Here is a 22318-nt window from a genome sequence, read left to right as displayed (position 1 = left end):
CAAACAATCCAGTATTTCATGAAAGAACTAAGCACATTGAGGTGAATTGTCATTATGTTCGAGATCTTACAAAAGAAGGTGTAGTGTCTACGGTTCATGTAGCTTCTGAAGATCAGGCAGCAGATATGTTTACTAAGGTTCTTCCGATTGGTGACTCTCTAGATGTTGTGACAAGCTGAGCATGGTTGATATTTATGCTCCAGCTTGAGGGAGAGTGTTGAAATCAGAAAGTTTATTTTTAAGTATGGTAGTTTTCTGTTTATTTAAAAGTTAGAGTCTTCTTTTGTCATTTTACAACTTTATGTGTCTTACTTATGTAACAACCGATCCCTAACTATTTAAGTAGATTAGGCCATTAGGGCACGATATTGAAGAAGTATCTTTTCCTTCTCTCTCTCTCTCTCTCGTTCCTTCCTTCCTTCCTCCGTCGTGTAACACTTTCTTTTTTTGGAGTTGCAGCAACATCTGATTTTAACTTCTTTACCTTTTTTTATGAAGAGCAAAGAAAATAGCAATAAGCAAGCCAGGTACTATTATCTGCTGAAAAAGAAGTGTGGCTAACCAATCCTATGACATGAAGTGATAGATTAAATGAAAAGAAAGAGGACAGATTACATTAGACTCTCTACAATCACAAGGAGTCTAACAAAAGATGGAAAAAAAAAAAAAGTCTTACAGGAATTAAATCAGATGACTAATCAGATGAAGATGGGACTCAGAACAGCCTAGTCTGATCAGAAGGAAGAGGCATAGAAAGGAAGTTTTCAGACAGGTCTACTGATCAGATGAATCTGATCAGTAATCAGTCAGCAAATGTGTTGGTCCAGAAAGAACAGAGTATACAGCAGAATAGACAGAAGTCATTTGGGAAAATTTAACGCAGGACAGGAAAATACAACTAGGAAAAGAATAGGAAGAATTAGTGCAAAACCGAGATCATAGCAGAAATTGGGGTGAAATATATCAAAATTAAATTGGCACAGAAATAAAAGATAACCGACAGATAAGATGAGAATGAACGAAAAGAATTATTCAATAACAGACATGAGCGGAAAAGACACCTGTTGGAATTTCCAGTCCTAGAATTGACCTGGCTCTAAACTATTTGAGAGCTCCCCAAAATCTGTTCAGAGCAAGAAAGTATAGAAAAAGGAAGTGAAACAGGCAGCAAATCACGTCTCAATAATGAGACAGTAATGTATTCCCTAGATAGTAAAAGGTGTCACGGTAATTGCAAATGTATGCAACCACCGTTGTAGAGAATGGGTGTTTAGATAAGTGAACACAGGCAATATTGTGGACCCATACAAACCCGTAACAACTTAACACTTTATCCATACATACCTACGCCTTTTCTGCATCTCCATTTCTATCCCATGAATGCATCAAAAAATGGCTCCCACTTGCAATGAAGAGCACGAATGTACACCCCAAGTTACAAAACGGCCTCGTGGAAAAATCAGGGCTTTGATCAGTTAATGATGAGGTGACGGGCCCGAGCGCTCCAAATATAAATAGTTGGTCCATATGTAATTTGACCATACATGTGCAAGGACAACATAATGAACCGGTTGACAACAATCTATTGTTTCTATAAACTTGTTCAGTTTGCATTTTGAGGAGTTTGGCATATAGCAGTATCACAGATATCACAATATTTTCGAAAATATCATGATATTAATGTAAAAACGTGAAAAATCGTGATACTTAGAAAAAAAAACGAAAACAAATTTATCGTGTTATTTTCACATTTTTTCTGATTTTTCATTTTTCTCTTTTTTAACATTAATACAAACATGTATTCACTATTCAGTTTGAACTTAAACCAAATTATTTGTCATCATTTTTAACATCAAGAGAACATTCTTTTTATCATTTTTATCTAGTTTTATTTATGTTTTTTATTAGTTACTGAATTTATTTCATTTTTACCTATTTTTTGAATTTTTTATTTGTTTAAGTTTTTTAAGCTTTTCCTTTTCCCAAGAAAAATCTCGCTGTTAAAAACCTGAGAACAATATTTGTGACAACTGACAATGGCATATAGCATTTTGTTGGATTCTCTTATTCTCTGTACCTTTTCTTTTTCTCCCATACAGTGGTTGGGAATGGCCTAGAATATGGCAAAGAGAGAGAGAATCGGTAATTTCAATCCAATAATTGAAATCACAGTCACAAACATCATTTTCAGGATTTCATTGGTCAAGTATTCCTCTACTGTTAAGCACAAAGTTTTTTTTCCTTGAGAAAATCTCAGGAATTTTTACAAAAATGACAACATGAAAAAATTATACATAAGAAAACTTGAATTTTATACTAGTTTTCTTACAAAGACACTGAACAAATTTACATCATTTAATAATCTATTGAATGCAAACTCAAAAAAAGTTTAAAAATATAGTAAAATCATGTTTCTAGAAAAATGCAATAAAGCACGAAGTTTCATTTTTCTGTTTTTCCCAAAATATCACAATTTTTTCACCTTCTCAACTTTCCTTTATTTTTCCTTTTTCTTTTCTTATTTTCAGGAAATAAAAATGCTGATAAGTGTGAAGGATTGAAATAAATCGATTGCATTTGCATAAATATAGAAACCACAAGTTAGACACCCCATTACAAATGGCATTTGATTTTGACAAGCGGGACATCTCTTTCACCAAAAATTACAAATGGATCTGGTGAGAAGGATGCAAGTGCAAATCAGGCTATAAACACTGGATCAGGAAAAGGCTGCATCTGGTGAGAAGGATGCAAGTCAAATCAGGCTATAATCACCCCATAATATATTTTTTCCTCGAGTTGTGAAAAAGTACTTCTAACATTATTCACATGATTTCTGTTGACTGCTGTCTATGGAGCTTGATTGAGAGTCGTTTTTACTAACCCAGGCAGCTGTTTGTAGTTTTTCAAAAGTAGTAAATTTGCCAAAAAATTAGGCTTGTTTCTGTAAGTTTCTTGTTCCTATTTTTAACCAGACACTTTTTAACTCATTTGCTCTATATCAAATGAAAAACAAAAACTCAGAGGAAACAAGACACGTGATCTGGCATATACATAAAAGAATAAAAGGTACTTGCTTACCCACACCGTAAGTTAAACTCTCCTTCACAATAAACTCCAAACGCCTCTAAAACCACTGCCAAAACTGCTGTAAATGACTTTATTATCATCTGCAATGATCAACCATACCTAATTAATTACAGTAGGAGATAGAAGGAAAAACATACAACTGACAAACATGAAAGATATTACATAATGTCATGCTCAAAAGGAGAAAAAAGGTGCTGTAAATTTGAAAGTGCTCATACATATTGGACTATTCCAAACTTGATCACTTGATAAAACCATTGACCTAGCTTCCATGGTTTTAAGAAATACTTCATCGGGAATGGGTGCTTCACATATCCCTTTTCATAACCCTGCTCCAACAAGGGTGTTTTGGCACTAAGGCGTCCTTGGCTCTTCATAAACCGGATGGTCCTTTCCTCACCCCCTGAAACAAAGAAGATATGCAGAATGAGTATCGTTCTAAGAGCAAACATGACAACATTGCCACTGAGCAGAAAACTTCTAAAAACATTTCAACTTTCAACAGTCAATTTTCAGATGATGCATAAACATTAGTTAAATCCCACAAAGTCTTGATCAAATAACGGAAAAACAAAGGTTAATCCAAATCTCAATGTTGTCATTGGTGTATCGTATCACGTATCGGTCAGGCCTTATATGCATCGTAACGTATTGTAAATGTACTGTAATGTATCCGTGAAATTAATTTTTTAATTACCAAAAAAATTTTAAAAATCAAGAAAAGTCAGGAAAAAATATAAAAATTCAAAAGAATCAAGAAAAATGTATTTCATAAAGAAAAAAGTCATCACATATAAGTCATCACAAATTCATCACACAATTCGTCACAACCATTAGTCATCACAAACACACATGATTAATCATCAATCAATGTGTTAATCTAAATTATCTAATCATCATTTCAACATCTTCATCTTCATTTTCATCTTCCTTATCCTTGTCTTTAGGAATTGTTTCAATGCCTTCAAATGGAATATCAATATCCACATTCCATGGCTCTCCTTCAACAAACTCTTCAAGCCCTTTAAGGTTATTAAAAAAATCAAGATCATCCTCATCAAGCACAGGTTCTTCTTCAGGTTTAACCCAAGAATCCAATTAAATGATATAGGCTGATGGGATCAAATTGAGCACAATGAAGCCTTCCCATTGTTCCGCCTAATTGCCTACAAAATTTAACAAGAGAAAAAATTAACCAATTGGTAAAAACTTAAAATGCATAATAAATGTATTGAATTTACCTTTCTCTCAACTTCATATTGAATTTGACAAAGCAAGGTCATTCAGCCTTTTATGTTCCAACCTATTTCTTTTCTTGGTATGAGTTTGTTCAAATACACTCCAATTTCTTTCACATCTAGTGGCACTGCATGTTTGGCTAAGGATTCTAACTGCCAACTTTCTTTGGGATATGGACATTCAAGCTCAAACCTATCCCACCACATATCTAAACAACAAAATGAAAAGTAATGCTATGAATGTAACATACAGCTTCTTAGCATTTAAAACAGTTTATGAATTACAGCTTTAGCCCTAGAAGTTCCTTAACCCTACTGTGTCTGTGTGAGTAACTGAGTATTGTTAAGACAGTACATCAAAATTTGAAACTAATAATACATATAGAAAGTAAACGACTTAGTCTCACTTGTGTTTTGAACCAAACAAAAAATGGATGTCCAGTGGTTAAGAAATTTGCAGTCAAACTAAGAGGCTAAAATAGTCCATGACCCAGTAAGACCGGGGTATTATGGTCATTGGTCAATGGAAAACTTGTGATTTTCAACCATGAACATGGGTAGATTAGTACTTGGTTAATCGAGATTAAATTGTGCTAATCATGATTAAGTTTAGATAATGACAGTGTAAAAGCTTAAACACTCAAATCGTGACGGATTAGAGCACTTAAGCTACGTTTAGACACTAAGCTAAACTGTAACTGAAACTAATCATTCAAATTTAATCAATTAAACAAACCTCCTCAAAATATATTATCATTTTTCTAAACCTCTTCAAAATATATTATCATATGAATAATATAAAATACAATATAATAAGTAATAAAAAAATAATAACTTTTGGCTATAAATAGGGGTTGCCACCTCCCTTTGGGATGCAACGTGAGAGAGGAAAGAAGAAAGAGAGAAGAGGGAGAAGACGAGAAAGAGAGAGAAGAGGGGAAAGAGAGAGAAAGGAGAGAGAGAGAGAGAGAGAGAGAGAAAGGGAAGAGAGGAAGAGGGTAGAGAGAGAGAAAGGGAAGAGAGAGAGAGGGTAGAGAGAGATAAATGAAGAGAGAGAAAGTGTCCGTTTGAAACAAAACTTTGCTGAATCCTTCTTGTCACATGTTGTAATCACCTGGAGCAGAGACTTTGCTAAAATATAAGGTACAATGAAAATTATTGCAATTTTTCCAATTACATATAAAATTTTAGATTTTTGACGGTAGAACTTTAATTGCTTCTTTTAGGCTGCGCACTCTGCAGCTATTCTTCACGATTCCGACAGATTGGAATCCAGAAAATCAGATCAGTAGACAAGATGTTGCTGAATTTTCATTAGAAACCCTGAACCCCCTCGTTTTGCACATATCGTATATGAGACGAACAGACTGTGCCAACAGTCTTCACGTGGCTTAATTGTCTAGGTTGCATCGAAATCCATGTCGAACCGCACACCAATTTGTTGTATCATGAAACTTGACAATGGGCTAGGCTAGACCGTGAGACCCAGCTAGCCTTAATCGACATCTTGGTCTGATACGATCCAGCTTTGGTTAGATTACCTTGATCTTACCCAGGGTCGAGATGAAGCCGGGCGGGCGATTAACCACATAGAATTTTAGTTAAGATCCATTAATCATAATACATAATTAGATTAATCAAGTGGTTTGCAGATTGCTTAGACTAGCAAAGTTGAGATTTAGCAGCTTGAACTAAGTCACAAGTGTAAGCAATTGGCTTAAGCAAATTGAGTTCAGTTTGATTCTTCAAATATATGGTCATGCATACATGCATGTTATTTAGTCGTATCTGATTTTGGAATTACAAGCAACACTCAAGTAGGGAACTCGAGTTGTGTTGATACATGCTCGTAATTGACTTTTCAAAAGTGAGTTGTTTAATGATAACCTAATGCTTTAGCTCTGAGATGGGCATAATTGATAATGAAAGCAAGGTAGTGATGATAGATGTGAAAGTATGCTCATGTAGAATTAATTGAGCATGATAGTTGTTTATTTATTTTACGCAATGTTGGATCATGGCCTGAGTTATCATTTTGATGTGGGCAACAGCCTAGGGCCAGTTTTATATCTCCAGGTTGATGGTATAAGGGGAACAAGAAAATAGAGGACAAATTTAGATGGGGCGAAACAGAGAAAGAGGCTTTCAAAAGGCTGAAACAGGCTATTACTTCGGCGCCTCTTCTAAGGTTGCCGAACTTCCAAATTCTCTTTGCAGTGGAGGCAGATCAGGGAGTGGGAGCAGTTCTCAGTCAGTATTGCTTCCCTATTGCCTTAGGACCCAGATTTAAGGCGAAATCAGCTTACGAACGGGAACTTATAACTATTGTACCAGCGGTCATTAAATGGAAGCAGTACTTGATGGGGCAACGCTTCGTGGTGGTGATGATTAGCACAGCCTAAGTATTGTCTGCAGCAGCAATCACTATCTTCCTCCTTATAGAGCTAGATTATGAAGCTTAATGCCTTCGATTTCGAAATTCAGATCAGGAAAGGGAAGGAGAACCTAGTGGCTGATGGGTTGTCATGTGCAGGGGACCAATTAGCTGAATCCTTATTGACCTTGTCTCAAGTGCAGGTTGAACATTGGGATAGAATTCGGCAATTGCATCTGAATTCAGCCTCAATTTAGGCCATCAAGGAACAGCAGGACAATAGCCCGACTAAGAGGTAAGGTCATGCATGGCGTGAGCCATACTTATACTACCAGGGCAGGGTGTTTATACCTCTTGAATATGAGCTGGTGGAGACATTATTGGAGCATTTTCATAACTCCAGAACAGCTGGCCATGAGGGAGAGGAAAGGACATACTGAAGGCTGCGGTCTTCCTTTTACTGGATAGGAATGAAGAGGTTGATCACTGAATATATCAAGAGAGGTGAAACCTGCCAAAGGGATAAGTATGAAACTAAAAAGCCAGCAGGTTTATTGCAGTCATTACCCATCCCAGATCGGATTTGGGAAAAGACATTTCGATGGATTTTGTAGAAGGCTCACCAAAATCCCGTGGGAAATCAGCTACATTAGTGGTGGTGGATCATTTGTCTAAACACGCTTACTTCATAGCTCTGGCCCACCCCTTCACCACAAAGATAGTTGTGAAGGCATTCCATGACAGTGTGGGAAATCTCCATGGAATGCGTCGATCTATTGTTAGCGATCAAGACTCCCTATTTCTCAGCTTGTTTTGAAAGGAATACTTCCATCTACAAGGCACCAAGCTGCAAATGTCCACCGCCTATCACCTTAGGTCTGATGGCCAAACCGAATAAATTTAAATAACAAATAAAAACTCAAAAAACAAGTAATAATTAAAGGTCATGTTTCTAATACCTGGACGCAAGGATGTCCTGCATGATATCGAACTGCGATATTTCTCCCCATGATACCAAAACAAGTAGCATACTTGTAGACCTTTGAATGGATAGCAACTCGTTCTATATGGTCATTGACTAACACATCAATGCAGTCCAATATGTCATACTTGACCTCTCTATCTTTTTTAAAATTGGAAAGATATCTAATAGAAGGATTTAGTTAGTAGGCTGCTACATGGAGTAAGACGATGAAGTTGTACAGACCACCTTTGATCTATAATCTTCCATATAGGCATATACATCTTCTTTTTCCCTTTAGATTGTCTCTAATGCTCTCCTTCGCTCTGTCCAGAGCTTCATACAAATATCCTATGGAAGGCCTTTATTCATTATTAGCCAATGTTATCTATATTGTACAATACGGACCCGTATCGTACAACACGACTCGTTTGGGTGAAGAATACCCAGATGATACGGGCTCAATACGTGATACGCCCATGTATTGTGCCCATATCGGGTGTATCATACAACATATGGAGGTATATTGTATGATACACCCCATATTGTATGATGCGAGGTTAAAATTTAAAAGGGACCTAAGGCCCCTTTTTGCGTCGTTCTTTTAAATTGAGAACATCTTCTAAACATATGTAAAGGCTATGAGAGGGAGAGATTTTGCTGGTCTCTCTAAAAAACCGCTGATTTGTGATGCTCTTTAAACTTCTAATGTATAAACTATAAACCATAGTCATAAATAACGTCTCTGAGTTTTAAACGGTGAGGTTTTTCTCGAGTATAATAAGGCGAGCTTGAAAAAAATGAGAAAAATACTGTAAATTTTAAAAAAATTTAAAAAACTAAAAATGGAGGGGGGGAAATAAAATAAGTGAGAAACTCATAACACAAACATCACAAGATAAATAGATTTGCAACAAATAAAAAATAGAAAGTGAAACAAAACTGTTTTGCATTAAAAAAACTGAAAAAAAATGAAAAAAGTGAAAAAAAAGCTATGTAACACGGGTACTCCCCGCACGGTACCGGTACGACACTAGTACGGGTGCGGGTGCGGGTGCGGTTACGGGTGCGGCATCCGGTGCGGTTCGGGTGCGGCGTTGACATCACCGGGTATAGTCAACATACACGGGGTCGAATTCGACCTTTTTCGGACTCGGTCAAAGTTGACCGAGTCCAAAATGGTCCGGTAGATTTTAACGTTTTTCACAATTTTCACGTTAAAATTATCGAAACCCTTAAACATATTTTCGTCGATGATGGTTCTTCGTCTTCACTCTTCACCGACAGAGACCAACGACAGCAGGCGAACGGCGAGCAGCAAAGGAGATTTCGTTTGTTTTGCGAAGAACGACGACAGGCGAATGACGACGGTTCTTCACTTCATCTTCATTTTTTGTTCTTCTGTTTGTTGTTTTCTTCATTTTGATCGAGCTCTTTCCTTCCGTTCTTCCGTTAATGCACAAGACTGTATATTTTGTGGTTGTTGTATTCAATCCAGTGGCTAAGGAGGGCTGCTTGCCGGAATTTTGCAGAGGGACCCTTTGCCTTGAGGCGGAGGGTTTGCAGGGACCCTGCGCCTCGACGTAGAGGGTTGAGGTGGAGGGTTTCAGGAGTTGAGTTAGAGAGAGAGAGAGACAGAGAAAGAGAGAAAGGACTGAATGAGACTCACCTAAAAAGAGAGTTTCCAGTCACCAGTCGGCGGTGATTGGAAGACGGTGGTCGAAAGAAAAGCAAGGAGAAGATATATATATATATATATGTGTGTGTGTGTGTGTGTGTGTGTGTGTACGGCTGTACCCTCGCGCCCAAGTTTTTTGAAAATGATCCATACCCGTACTCGCACCCATACCCATGTGACAGAAAAAAAGTGAAAAAACACGCTAAAAATGCATTTTTTTCGTTTTTAACATTTTTTTCCAAAAAACACAGTTTTTTTAAGTTTTAAACGGTAATTTAATTTTTTGCGTTTTTTTAGTGACTATGGTATAAACTCATACGCAGTGTTGTACGTATCGTACGATACGACCCCGTATCGTACGATACGTACCGTAGCGTTTTAAAAAAACGGAACGATACACCACCTGTATCGTAAATAGGGGGTGTATCATTCCTATATCGCACGTATCGTGCGATACAGAACCCGTATCGTACGATACGGGCTGATTTCGCAAAAGGGGGCCCGAGACCTACTTATTCGGCTTCTTTTGAAAAAAAGCCTCCGTTCTTCATTTCTCAAGCTCGGATACTGCTGTCATGGAGGGCGATCGTCCATTTTCACCATCAAAAAGTTGATTTTCACCGTGAAATCGAATATTAAGGGGTCGATTTGTGCGTGGGTGATTGATTTTCGTTGGGAGGAAAGTGGTTTTCTTCATTTCTTCTTCGTAAGGTATGAAATCTCATGTTTTTACCATGTATTCATAATTTTTTACTATATAATCGTAGATTGAAAGATTTTAAGTGTTTTTCATTAAGTTTACCATAGGATTTCGTTTTTCTTTTTTTTAAGATATGGATCCCACATGGCAATGGTGCGAAAGGGTGAAGGAGAATAACCGCTTGAAACTCAAATGTAGCTTCTGTGGGAATACATTTTCAGGAGGGATTAGTAGAATGAAACACCATTTGGCAGGGACCTCCAAAGATGCGTCTCCTTGTGTTGGAGGACCAAACAATCCTTTGCCTCCATATGTGCGTCAACAATGTTTAGATATGCTTCATGCTTTACATCAAAAGAGGATACGGAAAGAAATTGAAGAGGCAGATGTAGGCTATAATGAGCCTTTGGAAGATGAAGAAAAAGAGGAAGAAGCTTATGAATGTGATGATGAAGATGATAGCATTCTAAGAACAGATTTGGAGACCTCAAGAGGTAGAGATCGTAGAGGAAAAGGGATTATGTATGAAGGAGGTCGATCTGGCGTAACGGGAAGGAAGAGAAGAGGCATAGCAGATAGGGCCAGGCGTGGTATGCGACCACCTAGTGGTAGAGTTCCTACTGGCAGCTCTAGTGTTGGCTCTATTAAGAGCTTTTTCCCTTCATATACTAGCCCAGGTGGTCAGCCGCAGATTCGTGTTGCTGTAACATCTAAAGATATGTTACATCAAGCACAAAAGATGGTAGGAAAATGGTTTTATGATGCATGTATTCCATTTAATGCAGCTAATTCTTTTCAATTCCAAGCCATGGCAGATGCAATAGATTTTATAGGCCCCGGATTCAAAATGTCATCATATCATCAGTTGAGGGGTAAAATTCTCAGTGAAAGAAGTGTCTGAACATTGCGATCAATTGAAATTATCTTGGAAGGAAACAGGTTGCTCCATTATGTCAGAAGGATGGACTGATACAAGGTCAAGAACACTTGTAAATTTTCTTGTTTATTGCCTTAAAGGTTCAATGTTCTTGAAATCTCTTGACTTGTCTGATGTTCCTAAGACTATTGAGATTTTGTTCAATGTTTTTGATAATGTCGTACAAGAAGTTGGATCTGCAAACATTGTACAGTTTATTACAGATAATGCTGCAAATTATAGAGCTGCATGAGATTTGTTATTTCAAAAGTATGGAACATTCTTTTGGAGTCCAAGTGTCACTCATTGTGTTAATTTTATGCTTCAAGATCTTAATGAGATGCATGATATGAAATCAGCCATTGACCAATGTCAAGAGATAACAAAATTTATCTATAATCAAGCATATGTATTGAGTTTGATGAGAAAGTTTACAAAAGGAGTTGAATTGATACGACCTGCACAAACTAGATTTGCCACAAATGTTCGCTAGTGAAGCAGATGTTCGCTAGTGAAGAATGGGCTGCATATCCACATGCTCATAAAAGAAATGCTTCTTTAGTTGTGGATATCATATTTAATAACGAATTTTGGAAAACATGTGTGAAGCTATTGAAAGTTTGTGTTCCATTAGTGAAAGTCCTCAGGTTAGCTGACAGCGAGGATAGGCCTTCCATAGGGTACTTACATGAGGTCATGGATAAAGCAAAAGAGGCAATTCGAGACAACTTAAAAGGAAAGAAAAAGTTATATATGCCCGTATGGAAGATGATAGATAAAAGGTGGACTGAACAGCTTCATCAACCTCTTCATGCAGCAGCTTACTATCTAAATCCTGCAATTAGATTTTCTCCTACATTTAAGAAGGACAGAGAAGTCTTAAGTGGTTTGTTGGATTGTATTAACATGTTAGTGGCAGATTCTAGAGAACAAGATGCCGTCAGCCATGAGTTAGATCTATATGATACTTGTTATCGGGGCATGGGACAACCTGTCGCCGTTCGAGCCAGGACAACCATGCGTCCAGGTAAATACATATAAATGTTTAATTTACTTTGCATTTGTTACATTTGATTCTTTTAGAACTTTCACATTAATTTGTTATAACGTTATATTTTTGTTTAGATTTATGGTGGAATAGGTATAGGTTTGATTGTCCAAACCTAGCACGTTTTGCAATCAAAGTCCTCAGCCAGACATGCAGTGCTAGTGGATGCGAAAGGAACTGGAGTGTGTTCCAACATATCCATAGCAAAAAAATGAATAAGCTCGAACATAAAAGGTTGAATGACCTTGTCTTTGTTCGATATAATATGAGGTTGAAACAAAGGTAATATAGCTTAATGTTTATATTTTTTGTACAATATATTTATATGAAATTATATATTCACAAGTTTTCTCTTATGTAACGTAGAGAATTACAAAAAACATCAGCAAGGAAGCACACATCTCAGTTCGATCCTATCAGCTTGGAAAACTTTGACGAACTGGAGCCATGGATTGAGGAAGAACCAGCAACAATATTTGATGATGAAGATCTTGAATGCTTCAACCTTGAAGTTGAAGCAACAGAAGGCTTTGTTGATGAAGGAGAGTCTGCTAGTGCTACTGCTGGTGCTGAATATGTTGGTGAGGATCTTCCAATTCTTGACGATGAAGATGAAGAAGAAGATGAAGATGAAGAAGATGAAGATTATGAATGATGAATCATTATATGTATTGAACCACTTAAGAGTTATGAATCTATGGTTGTTGAACACTTGAATGTTTTATCACTTTATGACTTATGCTTTGTTGATTGAAATTGAATGATATTGTTATGAATTTTGATGTCTATCAGTCTATGAAGTATGAATGATGAACCGTGATGAACCGTGAACGCGCAAGTTTATAGCATTTAGCAATAATAAGTCTATCATTATCTAAAACATGTTTTCTATGAAGAATTTATTATTTTTAATTTTTTCTAATTTTTTTATGAATTTTTCGATTTTTTTAAAATTTTTTCTGATTTATTATTATTATTTTAAAAAAATTTGCGATACGGTTACGATACAGCGTATCTTAAAGCCCGACCGATACGCCTTACGATATGCGTTTTACAACATTGCTCATATGTGATATATGCTCTTCAACCTTGTGATGGATCGTGGATGTTTTAATATGTTATTTTGAATCTCTTAGTCTTACTTTCCATTTTTTGAATTTGTCCCTGATATATATGGTTTATGAATGATGAATCATTAATGTTCTTTATTTGTGATGATTTTCTTAAAAGAAATACATTGTTCTTGATTTTTCTAAATTTTTGGCTATTTTTCTTGATTTTTCCTGATGCTTTACTAATTTTTTAGTTTTTTTAACTAAAAATTTAATTTTTACGATACATTCCAATACATTTAAGACATGTTACGATATGGCAGATAGGTTAGCCCAACTGATGCGCGATACGATATGCCAGTGACAATATTGCTATCAGCCAACCTAAGGACTTTCACTAGAGGTAAACAAATCTTCAACAACATTGTGCATGATTCCCAAAATTAATTACTGAATATAATATCTACAATTGCAGTAGCTTGCCTTTTATAGCCTTTTGGATATGCAGCCCATCATCGCTTAAGAACATACGCCTTAAAAGATTTTTCAGCTTGACTATACCCTACACAATCAAAACATTTTTGGCAAACCTTGTTTGTACAGGTCGAATCAATTCAGCCTTATTTGTAAATTTCCTAACTAAATTCAAAACATAAGCATGATTGTAAATGTACTTAGTGATTTCTTGCCATTGTTAAACTGGGAATTTCAAACAATTTCCTTCACCAAGATCTTGAAGCATCAAATTTAAGCAATGTGCAGCACATGGACTCTAATAGAACCTTCACCAAGATCTTGAAGCATTAAATTTAAGCAATGAGCAGCACATGGACTCTAATAGAATGTCCCATATCGAGCTACTAACATCTCACTTGCAAGTTTGTAATTTGTTGCATTGTCTGTAATAAATTGCACAATATTTTTCCAAGCCTAACTGTTTGTACAACTTCATCAAAGACTGTCAATAAAGCTTCAAAAGTCTTAGGAGTATCAAACATGTCAAAAGGTTTCAAGAACATTGTACCTAAAGGGCAATATACAAGGAAGTTTACCAATGTTCTATTCCTCTATCTGTCCAACCATCTGCCATCAACAGTACATCATGTTCCTTTTCAGGTCATTTTCAGATCATCAGAATATTTTTTAACATCTCTAACTTCATTGCTGAGAATTTTACCTCACAATTTATGATAAGAGGGCATTGTGTACCCTCGGCCCACACTAGCAATGGCATCTCCTATAGCTTGAAATTGAAAACAATTCGCTGCATTAGATGGAACAAATGCATAATAGAACCACTTGCCTATCGTATCATCTACTTGCTGCACAATGTCTTTAAAACACATGGTTGTATGAATTTCAGGCTGCGCACCTACAGCAGTATAAGAAGAAAAAAATTATGGATCGAACCAGACGCAGCACTCAACCTTCCAGTAGGTGCTCTGCGAGCTCTTCACCACTACGAGCACAACTTTGGCTCATGCCATGCACCACTACTTCTTCTTTCACCATAACCTGAAGAACTGCCTCCGTGCATGACACCTTTCCCTTTTACTTGTTCCCAAGCTGGCACCAATATCCTCTTCTTCAAGTTCAATGTTTTCATCTTCGCTTCCTCTTCAAGTTCAATGGGATCCTCGTATCCTACCTCAACATTATTCATTTCTTTCTCAATCCTAATTGCTTTAGTTGCATTGAGCATTTCCATACATTGATGTCTAACAGTTGGGGGCAATGGCTTTTCTCTGGAACCATCACACTTAGCTACATCGGTGTGTGTCCCAGCCATATAATGTTTAAAACAAAATATTCCTTATGATATGATTTGCTCATGCATTTAATCTTTAACATAAGATCCACCCTTGAACACCACTGCCACGCGGGATCCATCATATCTTCACAAAACAAGAAGAAAAAACTAAAAATCCATGGCAGTTGAAGCAAGTAGTAATGGAAAACAAGAAAAATCAACCGTAATGAGAAAGTTTATATGTTTTGTATTAGTAGCCCTAAAATGTTGAAATCTCTCTTTCTTCACACAGAATCAAGCTCCCACTGTTCCCACCAACAAACCTTTAGGACCAAACCGATGGCTTCTTCCTCAAATGAGTGATCTTTTGGGGAACCCATACGATACTCACAATACGGGCACAATATGTAAGCGCATCGCATATCGAACCCATATCGTCTAGGTTTTCTTTGCCCAAACGAGTCATAACGTATGATACGAGTCTGTAACCTGAAGAACTGCCTCTGTGCATGACAGCTTTCCCTTTACTTATTCCCAAGTTCACACCAACATCCTCTTCTTCAAGTTCAATGTTTTCATCTTTGTTTCCTTCCTCTTCAAGTTCAATGGGATCCCCATATCCTACCTTAGCATCATTCATTTCTTTCTCAATCCTCATTGCTTTAGTAGCATTGAGTATTTCCATACATTGATGTCTAACAAATTGGAGCACCGACTTTTCTCTAGCACCATCACACTTAGCCACATCAGTGTGTGTCCCAGCTATATGATTTTTAAAACGAGATATCCCTCCTGATATGATTTGCTCACAAAAATTACATTTAATCTTTAACATATTATTAAGATCTACATTTAATCCTCATATCCTACCTCAGCATCATTCATTTCTTTCTCAATCCTCGATACTTTAGTTGCATTGAGCATTTCGATGCATTGATGCCTAACAAAAGGGGGCACCGTCTTCTCTCTAGAACCATCACACTTAGCCACATCAGTGTGTGTCCCAGTTATATGATTTTTAAAACAAGATACCCCTCCTGATATGATTTGCTCACAAAAATTATATTTAACCTTTAACCTATTATTAGGATCCACCCTTGAACACCATTACCATGCAGGATTTATAGTCATATCTTCCCAAAACAAGAAAAAAACCAAAAATCTACAGTAGTTGGTAGCAAGTAATAATAAAAAAAAACAAGGGAAATCAACGGTAATGAGAAAGTTTATACCACTTTTGTGTTAGCAGCGCTAAAATGTTGAAAGCCCTCTTCAAGCAAGAATCAAGCTCCTACCATGTGCACGAGCAAACCTTTATGCCCAAATCGATGGTTTCTTCCTCAAATGAGTGATTTTTTGGAGAAACCAGCAAAATGTCTCCCTCTCACAGCTTTTAGAGAAGTTTAGACAGAGGGAGAGAGGGCACGGTTCTAACAAAAGGCGCAAAAGGGGACCTTGGGCCTGCTTTTTTAAAAAAATAACATGTATCGTACGATACTCATGATATGGGCACAATATGCATGCATATCGTGTATCAAGCCCGTATCGTTTGGGTTTTCTTTACCCAGATGGTTCGTATGATACAGATAACACTGAGAAAAACAACATTGATCAAGTGGGAGATGCTATGATGCCACATGCAATTCAACACGAGTGAAGGTCTAACCACCAAGTCTTCAAATCCTCCTTAACTTTTAATAACAAAGATTCTCTGATAGTGGCAAGTTCTTCCTGCTTTGATACCATGTCAGCTATGTAACACGATGCTTCAATTTGGGTACTGTAACCATGTCGATGTGATGCGGGTGCGGACTCGGGTGTGGCTCTGACTCGAACCCACAAGTGTCAACACGCATCGAGTTGAACTTTTGATGTGCACCTGACTTGCATCAAATGTGAGTTAAGTGCAGTCAAACTACATCATATCCTTTTCTATCCAATTTTTTTTGTTTTTTTATTTTTGTTATAAAAGTTTAAAATGCAAGGGGTTTAGGCCTCAATTAGTCATTGCCCTCTCCCCCTTCATGTGTGTCCTCCCTCCTCCCTTCATGTGGCACTCAGAATTTTTCAGTGACCTGAGACCGCAACTGCCAATGGCAATAATTAATCAATCTCCAGCGTGAGTAAGCTGACTTTTTCTCCAGAAGCAGTCCAAACTAGTGTATTGTTAGCCCCCTTCTATTTATCCAAATCTCTGGCTACCGGCACTTCATTGTTTTCTCTGCCATCCGACAGCAACTCTTAAACATGATCGTTTCAGACATTCCCTTTTTATTTTCATAATCAGACGGTTGCATCTACTGTGCACCATAGTGACTGTTCACTATTTTTTTCTGTTATGTTTTTTTGTTCGAGTGGTATGTTTATGTTTATTTTTCATTGGCACAATGTTAGTTTATTTCTTTGAATTATTTAATGATTATTACCTTTACTTTCATATCGCACATTTTGTGCAGTGTCATGGGTGTATTGTTAATGTTAAATTGTTAGTGTTTTATTTTTTGTAATTACTGTTATGGTGTTGCTTTTATAATTCTCTTATGTCATGCTTTTTTTGTTATATTGTTGTTTTGATAATATAATGTTTATACCGTGCATAATCTCTCATAGGATTACTGTTTTCGTAGTATAAGTCTGCTGTTTTCATAGTATAAGTCTATACCATGTATAAGTTGTCGTGTTCTGTCTTTTACTTGGTTCTTGTTGATTTTCTTCCCTGGAATCCAAGACTTTTACTTTTTTACTGCTATATTATAAGCCGTAAGTTTAGATATCCATTCATTTGTGAAAATTTTCTGTTATTAATATTCCATTACTTAGCACCGAATCTGGAAGTGTACTTCACATTGAGCTATTCTTCTAGATATTGACAGTTTCCTTTACATTTAGTCATTTACAAAATATAATTATATATGCCTGATATGCTTGTATGTTATATACAATATACATTATTGTATGTAATACATACACATATATATAGATATATATATAAATATCATAATAAAATACCCTTGACATACTCTCGCACTCAAATTTTTTTGAATGTGCCGCTCCGGCACCCGCACTTATGTGGCATGGCATGTAAGCAGCTTTAATATAGATATAAATCTATATCAACAGACAACAAGTCAAGCTCTTCTTCAAAAAGGTAATCAAGCACCAAAAATATAGATAAAATCTACATTTCTCACAACAAAAGCTTTACAACACCCATAAAGGAGACAAACCACCAGGGCACAAAAATGTTTTAGAAAAGATCAAAAGAAGCATCGCAATATAAAGGGGCCAGAATGCCATATATATACAGGCAGAAAAGAGGGAGCCATTGGGGACCCCCAATGGCTAAGTTTCTAGCCATCGGGGGTCCCAAGGGCTGACATAGTTGAGCTGTTCAGCTGAACAAGAAAAATACAAAAGATAATATTGAATTTACTAGTCGTTGGGGGTCCCAAGGGCTCACACACTGAGCTGTTCAACTGAAGAAATATAACATTAAAATTTTTCAAAAAGAAGAAGATATTTACAAAATAAAATGCCTAACTAAAAGATCTAACCTATGTCACATGGGTGTTTCTTAATGGCTGCCGCATCCATGCCACACCCATGTTGTTGCTGATGCTGGTGCTGGTGCTTCTCCGACACAATGCATCTGGTTCGGTCAGCCGAACTGGGCCAAAACTGATCATTTTAAATATGCACATAACTAAACTATCTCTAATACAAAAAGTTTACATGTAAATATAGATAAATAAGGCTACTAAACAATTAAATAGCTATGTAACAGATGATTTATAAAAATATCCGCACACACATATATATACATCCTCGCTGCAACCGCACCTAACTTCTTTTGAAAATTGCTGCACCGGCACTGGCACCCGCATCAGCACCCCGCAACCATGTGACATGGGGTCTAACTAAAAAACCTCACTAAAGAACTTATCTAAACTAGAAATCCTAACAGATATATTTTTCAAATATACATATACAACAGATAACAATATATTAATGCATATGCTTGGTATATATGTATGTAATTATATACATAAAAAAATATATCTATTTACATTGCTGCTGACAACCAACACATCAGATGAGAAAAAAAAAGTAGTTCAACAAAAGAAGTTCATTCTTGGGATGAAAATTCAATAAATTCCTTAGATACCCTCCCTAGGTGCCCAGAATGCCACTCGCTGTTAAGCAGCCGAGGCTGTTTTTCAACTAAACAACAACATGAGCACACAAAAAGTTAGAAATTTCCAAGCTAAACAGAGAGACCACAGAACTAAGGAAGAGCAATAAGAAACATGAACTTTTAAGTAATATGGATCTGCAAAGTTACAAAATGCATACCCAAGCATGCAGTAAGGTATCTTCCAAAACAATACATCGCAAAGGCTTCATAGCAGTCCCGCAAAATCTCAATATCAACACTTATTGATGGATTCACCAATGAAATAAACTGCAGAAGATAGGAAAATATTACAAATCATAGTACAAAAGAACTATTTTCATAACTAATGGACTTATACATGTGTTACCTGGCTAATGTTATTACTAACAGATGTCATGAGATCACAACAAAATAATAGTTGGATAAACAAGAAGTAGAAGGGTGGAACAAAGAAATCCCTCTCTTTCAAGATATTGTGTCAAACTGGTACGAATAGAAAGAATCTGAATTTGAAGAAATACTTTTCTGACCATATATTGGTTTTTAACTCAAAAAAAAAAGCTACTCACAATACCACAATCTTAACAGCGGGATCCTCATCAAGATAGCTGTAGACAGGAAAATGATTATATGTCTGGCATGTATTTACAAGAACATTGCTTGTACTTTTGTTACTCCTTTTAGCTCATAGCTTGAGTTAGTACAATTTTGGAATTAAACATGGACAATCTTATCATTTTCTTCAATACCTTTCTTTTATATTACTATCTCAACCTGCTATATCTTTAATTCTTTATGATGCTAGAGAAATTGAAGTACATATTGACCCAATATCAGGATATGAATGTTGAGGATTGTAACACAGAAGGAGAAAATGGTGAGAATTTCTTAGTTCAGGATTTGATGATCCTTCTACCCGACCATCTTATAATGTGCAAAGGGAGGAAGAGGAGGGGAAGAAGGTAGACATGGAGGAGCCAAGTGATGATGACCTTGATGTTATTATGAAACCATATTCTTAAACTTTAATTTGATGGGATTGCATGTATGAACCATTAAACTTGTATATTGCGCATTATTGCATATGAATTTTGCTTTAATTTGATTTATTGTAGATTATGTATGTATATATCATAGTCACAAATAAAATGTCGGAGTTTTAAACGGCAACGTTTTTCTCAGGTATAACACGGCGAGCTTAAAAAAAATGGGAAAAATATGGTAAATTTTCAAAAATTTCAAAAAAAAATAAAAATGAGGGGAAATAAAATAAGTGAGAAACTAATAACACAGACATCAACATAAGAAGATTTGAAACAAACAAAAAAAATAGAAAATGAAAAAAAAAAACTGTTTGGCATTAAAGAAACATAAAAAATGAAAAAACGAAAAAACGAGTTAAAACGCATTTTTTTTACTTTTTTCCAAAAAATCACGTTTTTTTAGTTTTAAACATGCTTTTTAAAAAAAAAAAACACATTTTTTGTGACACTGCTACATATATATATATATATAGTGTCGTACACCACATAGCCACAATGTTCAAAAATGGTGTGTCCCAACCCATGCTGCTGTACCCAAACCTGCACCCACAGCCATGTGATATAGCTTATGTGACATGGAGCAAAAATATTTATTTCTTTAAGAAAAACAAATTATAAAGGGATTATGGAACTATGGAAACATGGTACCCATTATCAAACATGGTGACAGAAGAAAAATAATTGCACAATAGCCCCTATAGGTTTTATAATAAATAGAGACATGTCATTGTTAAGAGGTATTCCTAGTTACATATGGGTTATACTATATCTAGTTTCTATATTATTGTTGGGCTCCCTTTGTAATGGTGCCTTTTGTATATCATGTGACATGGGTATTTTAGTCGAAGTTAGGTCAGGTCACACGGCCCCTCTTTATGAAGTAATTGTTAGCTGCCTCTTCCTTCTCCCTTCTCCTTTCACTGTTCCCTTAGCCGAGATATAATGTGCTAAGAAAATGAGAAATCTAAAATGGAGTCAAAGTCAAGTTGGGTTCAAAACTATGGTATTTTACAGGCCAAGTGTCCATAAATGCATAGCTTGAGGAAGTGTGAAAGGAAGAGGTTGTTGTGGTGCTTGGCAAGCTGGATCAAATTGATCTAACCCAATGTGTTATATATCAGCCGGTGCCTCACTAATGGCACCTTGTAGTTTATTTATATTTATGTGATGGTATTTTTGTACCCATTGTAATATGTTTATAAAAATGTGTAATAAATGTCTTATCCCATTATTGTTGGGTTCTCTTGATTGTATTGCAGCCACTCTCTCTCTCTCTCTCTGCCACTCTCTCTCTCTCTCTCTCTCGCTCTCTCTCTCTCTCTCTCTCTCTCTCTCTCTCTCTAGACTCTTATTGTGAATGATTTTGGATTAATTAAAAATTTAACATCGGTCGTTATGACATGCCCGTCTTCATTAATATAAGCTAATTGTGTCTATGTTTAAGCTATAATACGCATCATAGGAATTGCGTGTCCAAAATGGACAAGAGGGGAGGTGGGGGTGTGGTGGGGGTTGGAAGGTGGGGGAATGTGGACACGAAGTCATATGTTGCTGCTACTTCTACGCATGTACTTTGTAACTACACGCTACCTATTAAGACCGATCAGTCGAGTCGGTCTGAAGTCAATAGCTTTTCGGACTATCATATCTAGTATACGGAACGTGTGCGCCAAACTCTGACAAGTGGTTTTCTGCATATCTTAAGCAGCAAAACTGTAAAAGCCGTCGAAAATACTGCAATTGAAATGGACGCCATTGAAATACGATCTTATCTTTTTATACAGACTGAAATGGCCACTTACCGACTCAATCGAGTAGCATGGAACCATTAAGATGACGCCGATGAGAAATTTTTGCTCCTGCATTGAAGACACCACAGAAAGGGGAAAGAAAGAAGTCAGGATCATCCACAGGAAACAAGGGCAAAAATTGACAGAAATCAAACAAGCAATGAGACCTCCGGGTTCTTATACGCCGACAGGTGCTCAAATACGAGGAATATCGAGAACGCGAGCGTGAGGAGCACAAAGGTCCCCGCAACCGCTGATGCCCACGTTGGCACGTGATAATCTCCCACCACTTCCGCTAATGATACGAAAATACTCATCAGATGTATCGACGGCGATCTTATGCACCTCATCCCTCTTTGGACACCTCCTTCTTCGCCCAATTCCGAAATCGGATTTTTCTTCCGATCTTTAGATCAGTGAGGCGAAACTGCACAATACGGACCTGTATCCAGAAACGTAGTCAGGAAGTGCAACCTGAAAAAAGGAACCAAGAATCCCCGGAGA

General features: G+C 36.7%; 1 protein-coding gene across 2 annotated transcripts in view; it reads right to left on the bottom strand.

Moving 5' to 3' along the window:
- Nucleotides 1-22318, bottom strand: part of LOC116258698 (protein LAZ1) — a 42883-nt gene that overhangs the window by 20424 nt on the left and 141 nt on the right. For both annotated transcript variants that reach the window (XM_031636019.2, XM_031636021.2), the window contains exons 2-6: nucleotides 21982-22256; nucleotides 21827-21883; nucleotides 19161-19269; nucleotides 3309-3493; nucleotides 3082-3170 (exon numbers count right to left, since the gene is read on the bottom strand). In XM_031636019.2, the coding sequence (XP_031491879.1) occupies nucleotides 3082-3170; nucleotides 3309-3493; nucleotides 19161-19269; nucleotides 21827-21883; nucleotides 21982-22164 (623 nt within the window). In that variant the 5' untranslated portion in view covers nucleotides 22165-22256. The remainder of the gene's footprint in view (nucleotides 1-3081; nucleotides 3171-3308; nucleotides 3494-19160; nucleotides 19270-21826; nucleotides 21884-21981; nucleotides 22257-22318) is intronic.

This window comes from Nymphaea colorata, chromosome 8, assembly GCF_008831285.2.
Source record: "Nymphaea colorata isolate Beijing-Zhang1983 chromosome 8, ASM883128v2, whole genome shotgun sequence".
Taxonomy (NCBI): Eukaryota; Viridiplantae; Streptophyta; class Magnoliopsida; order Nymphaeales; family Nymphaeaceae; genus Nymphaea; species Nymphaea colorata.
Note: the sequence above shows the minus strand (reverse complement) of the source record. Positions and strands in the feature narration are given on the sequence as shown.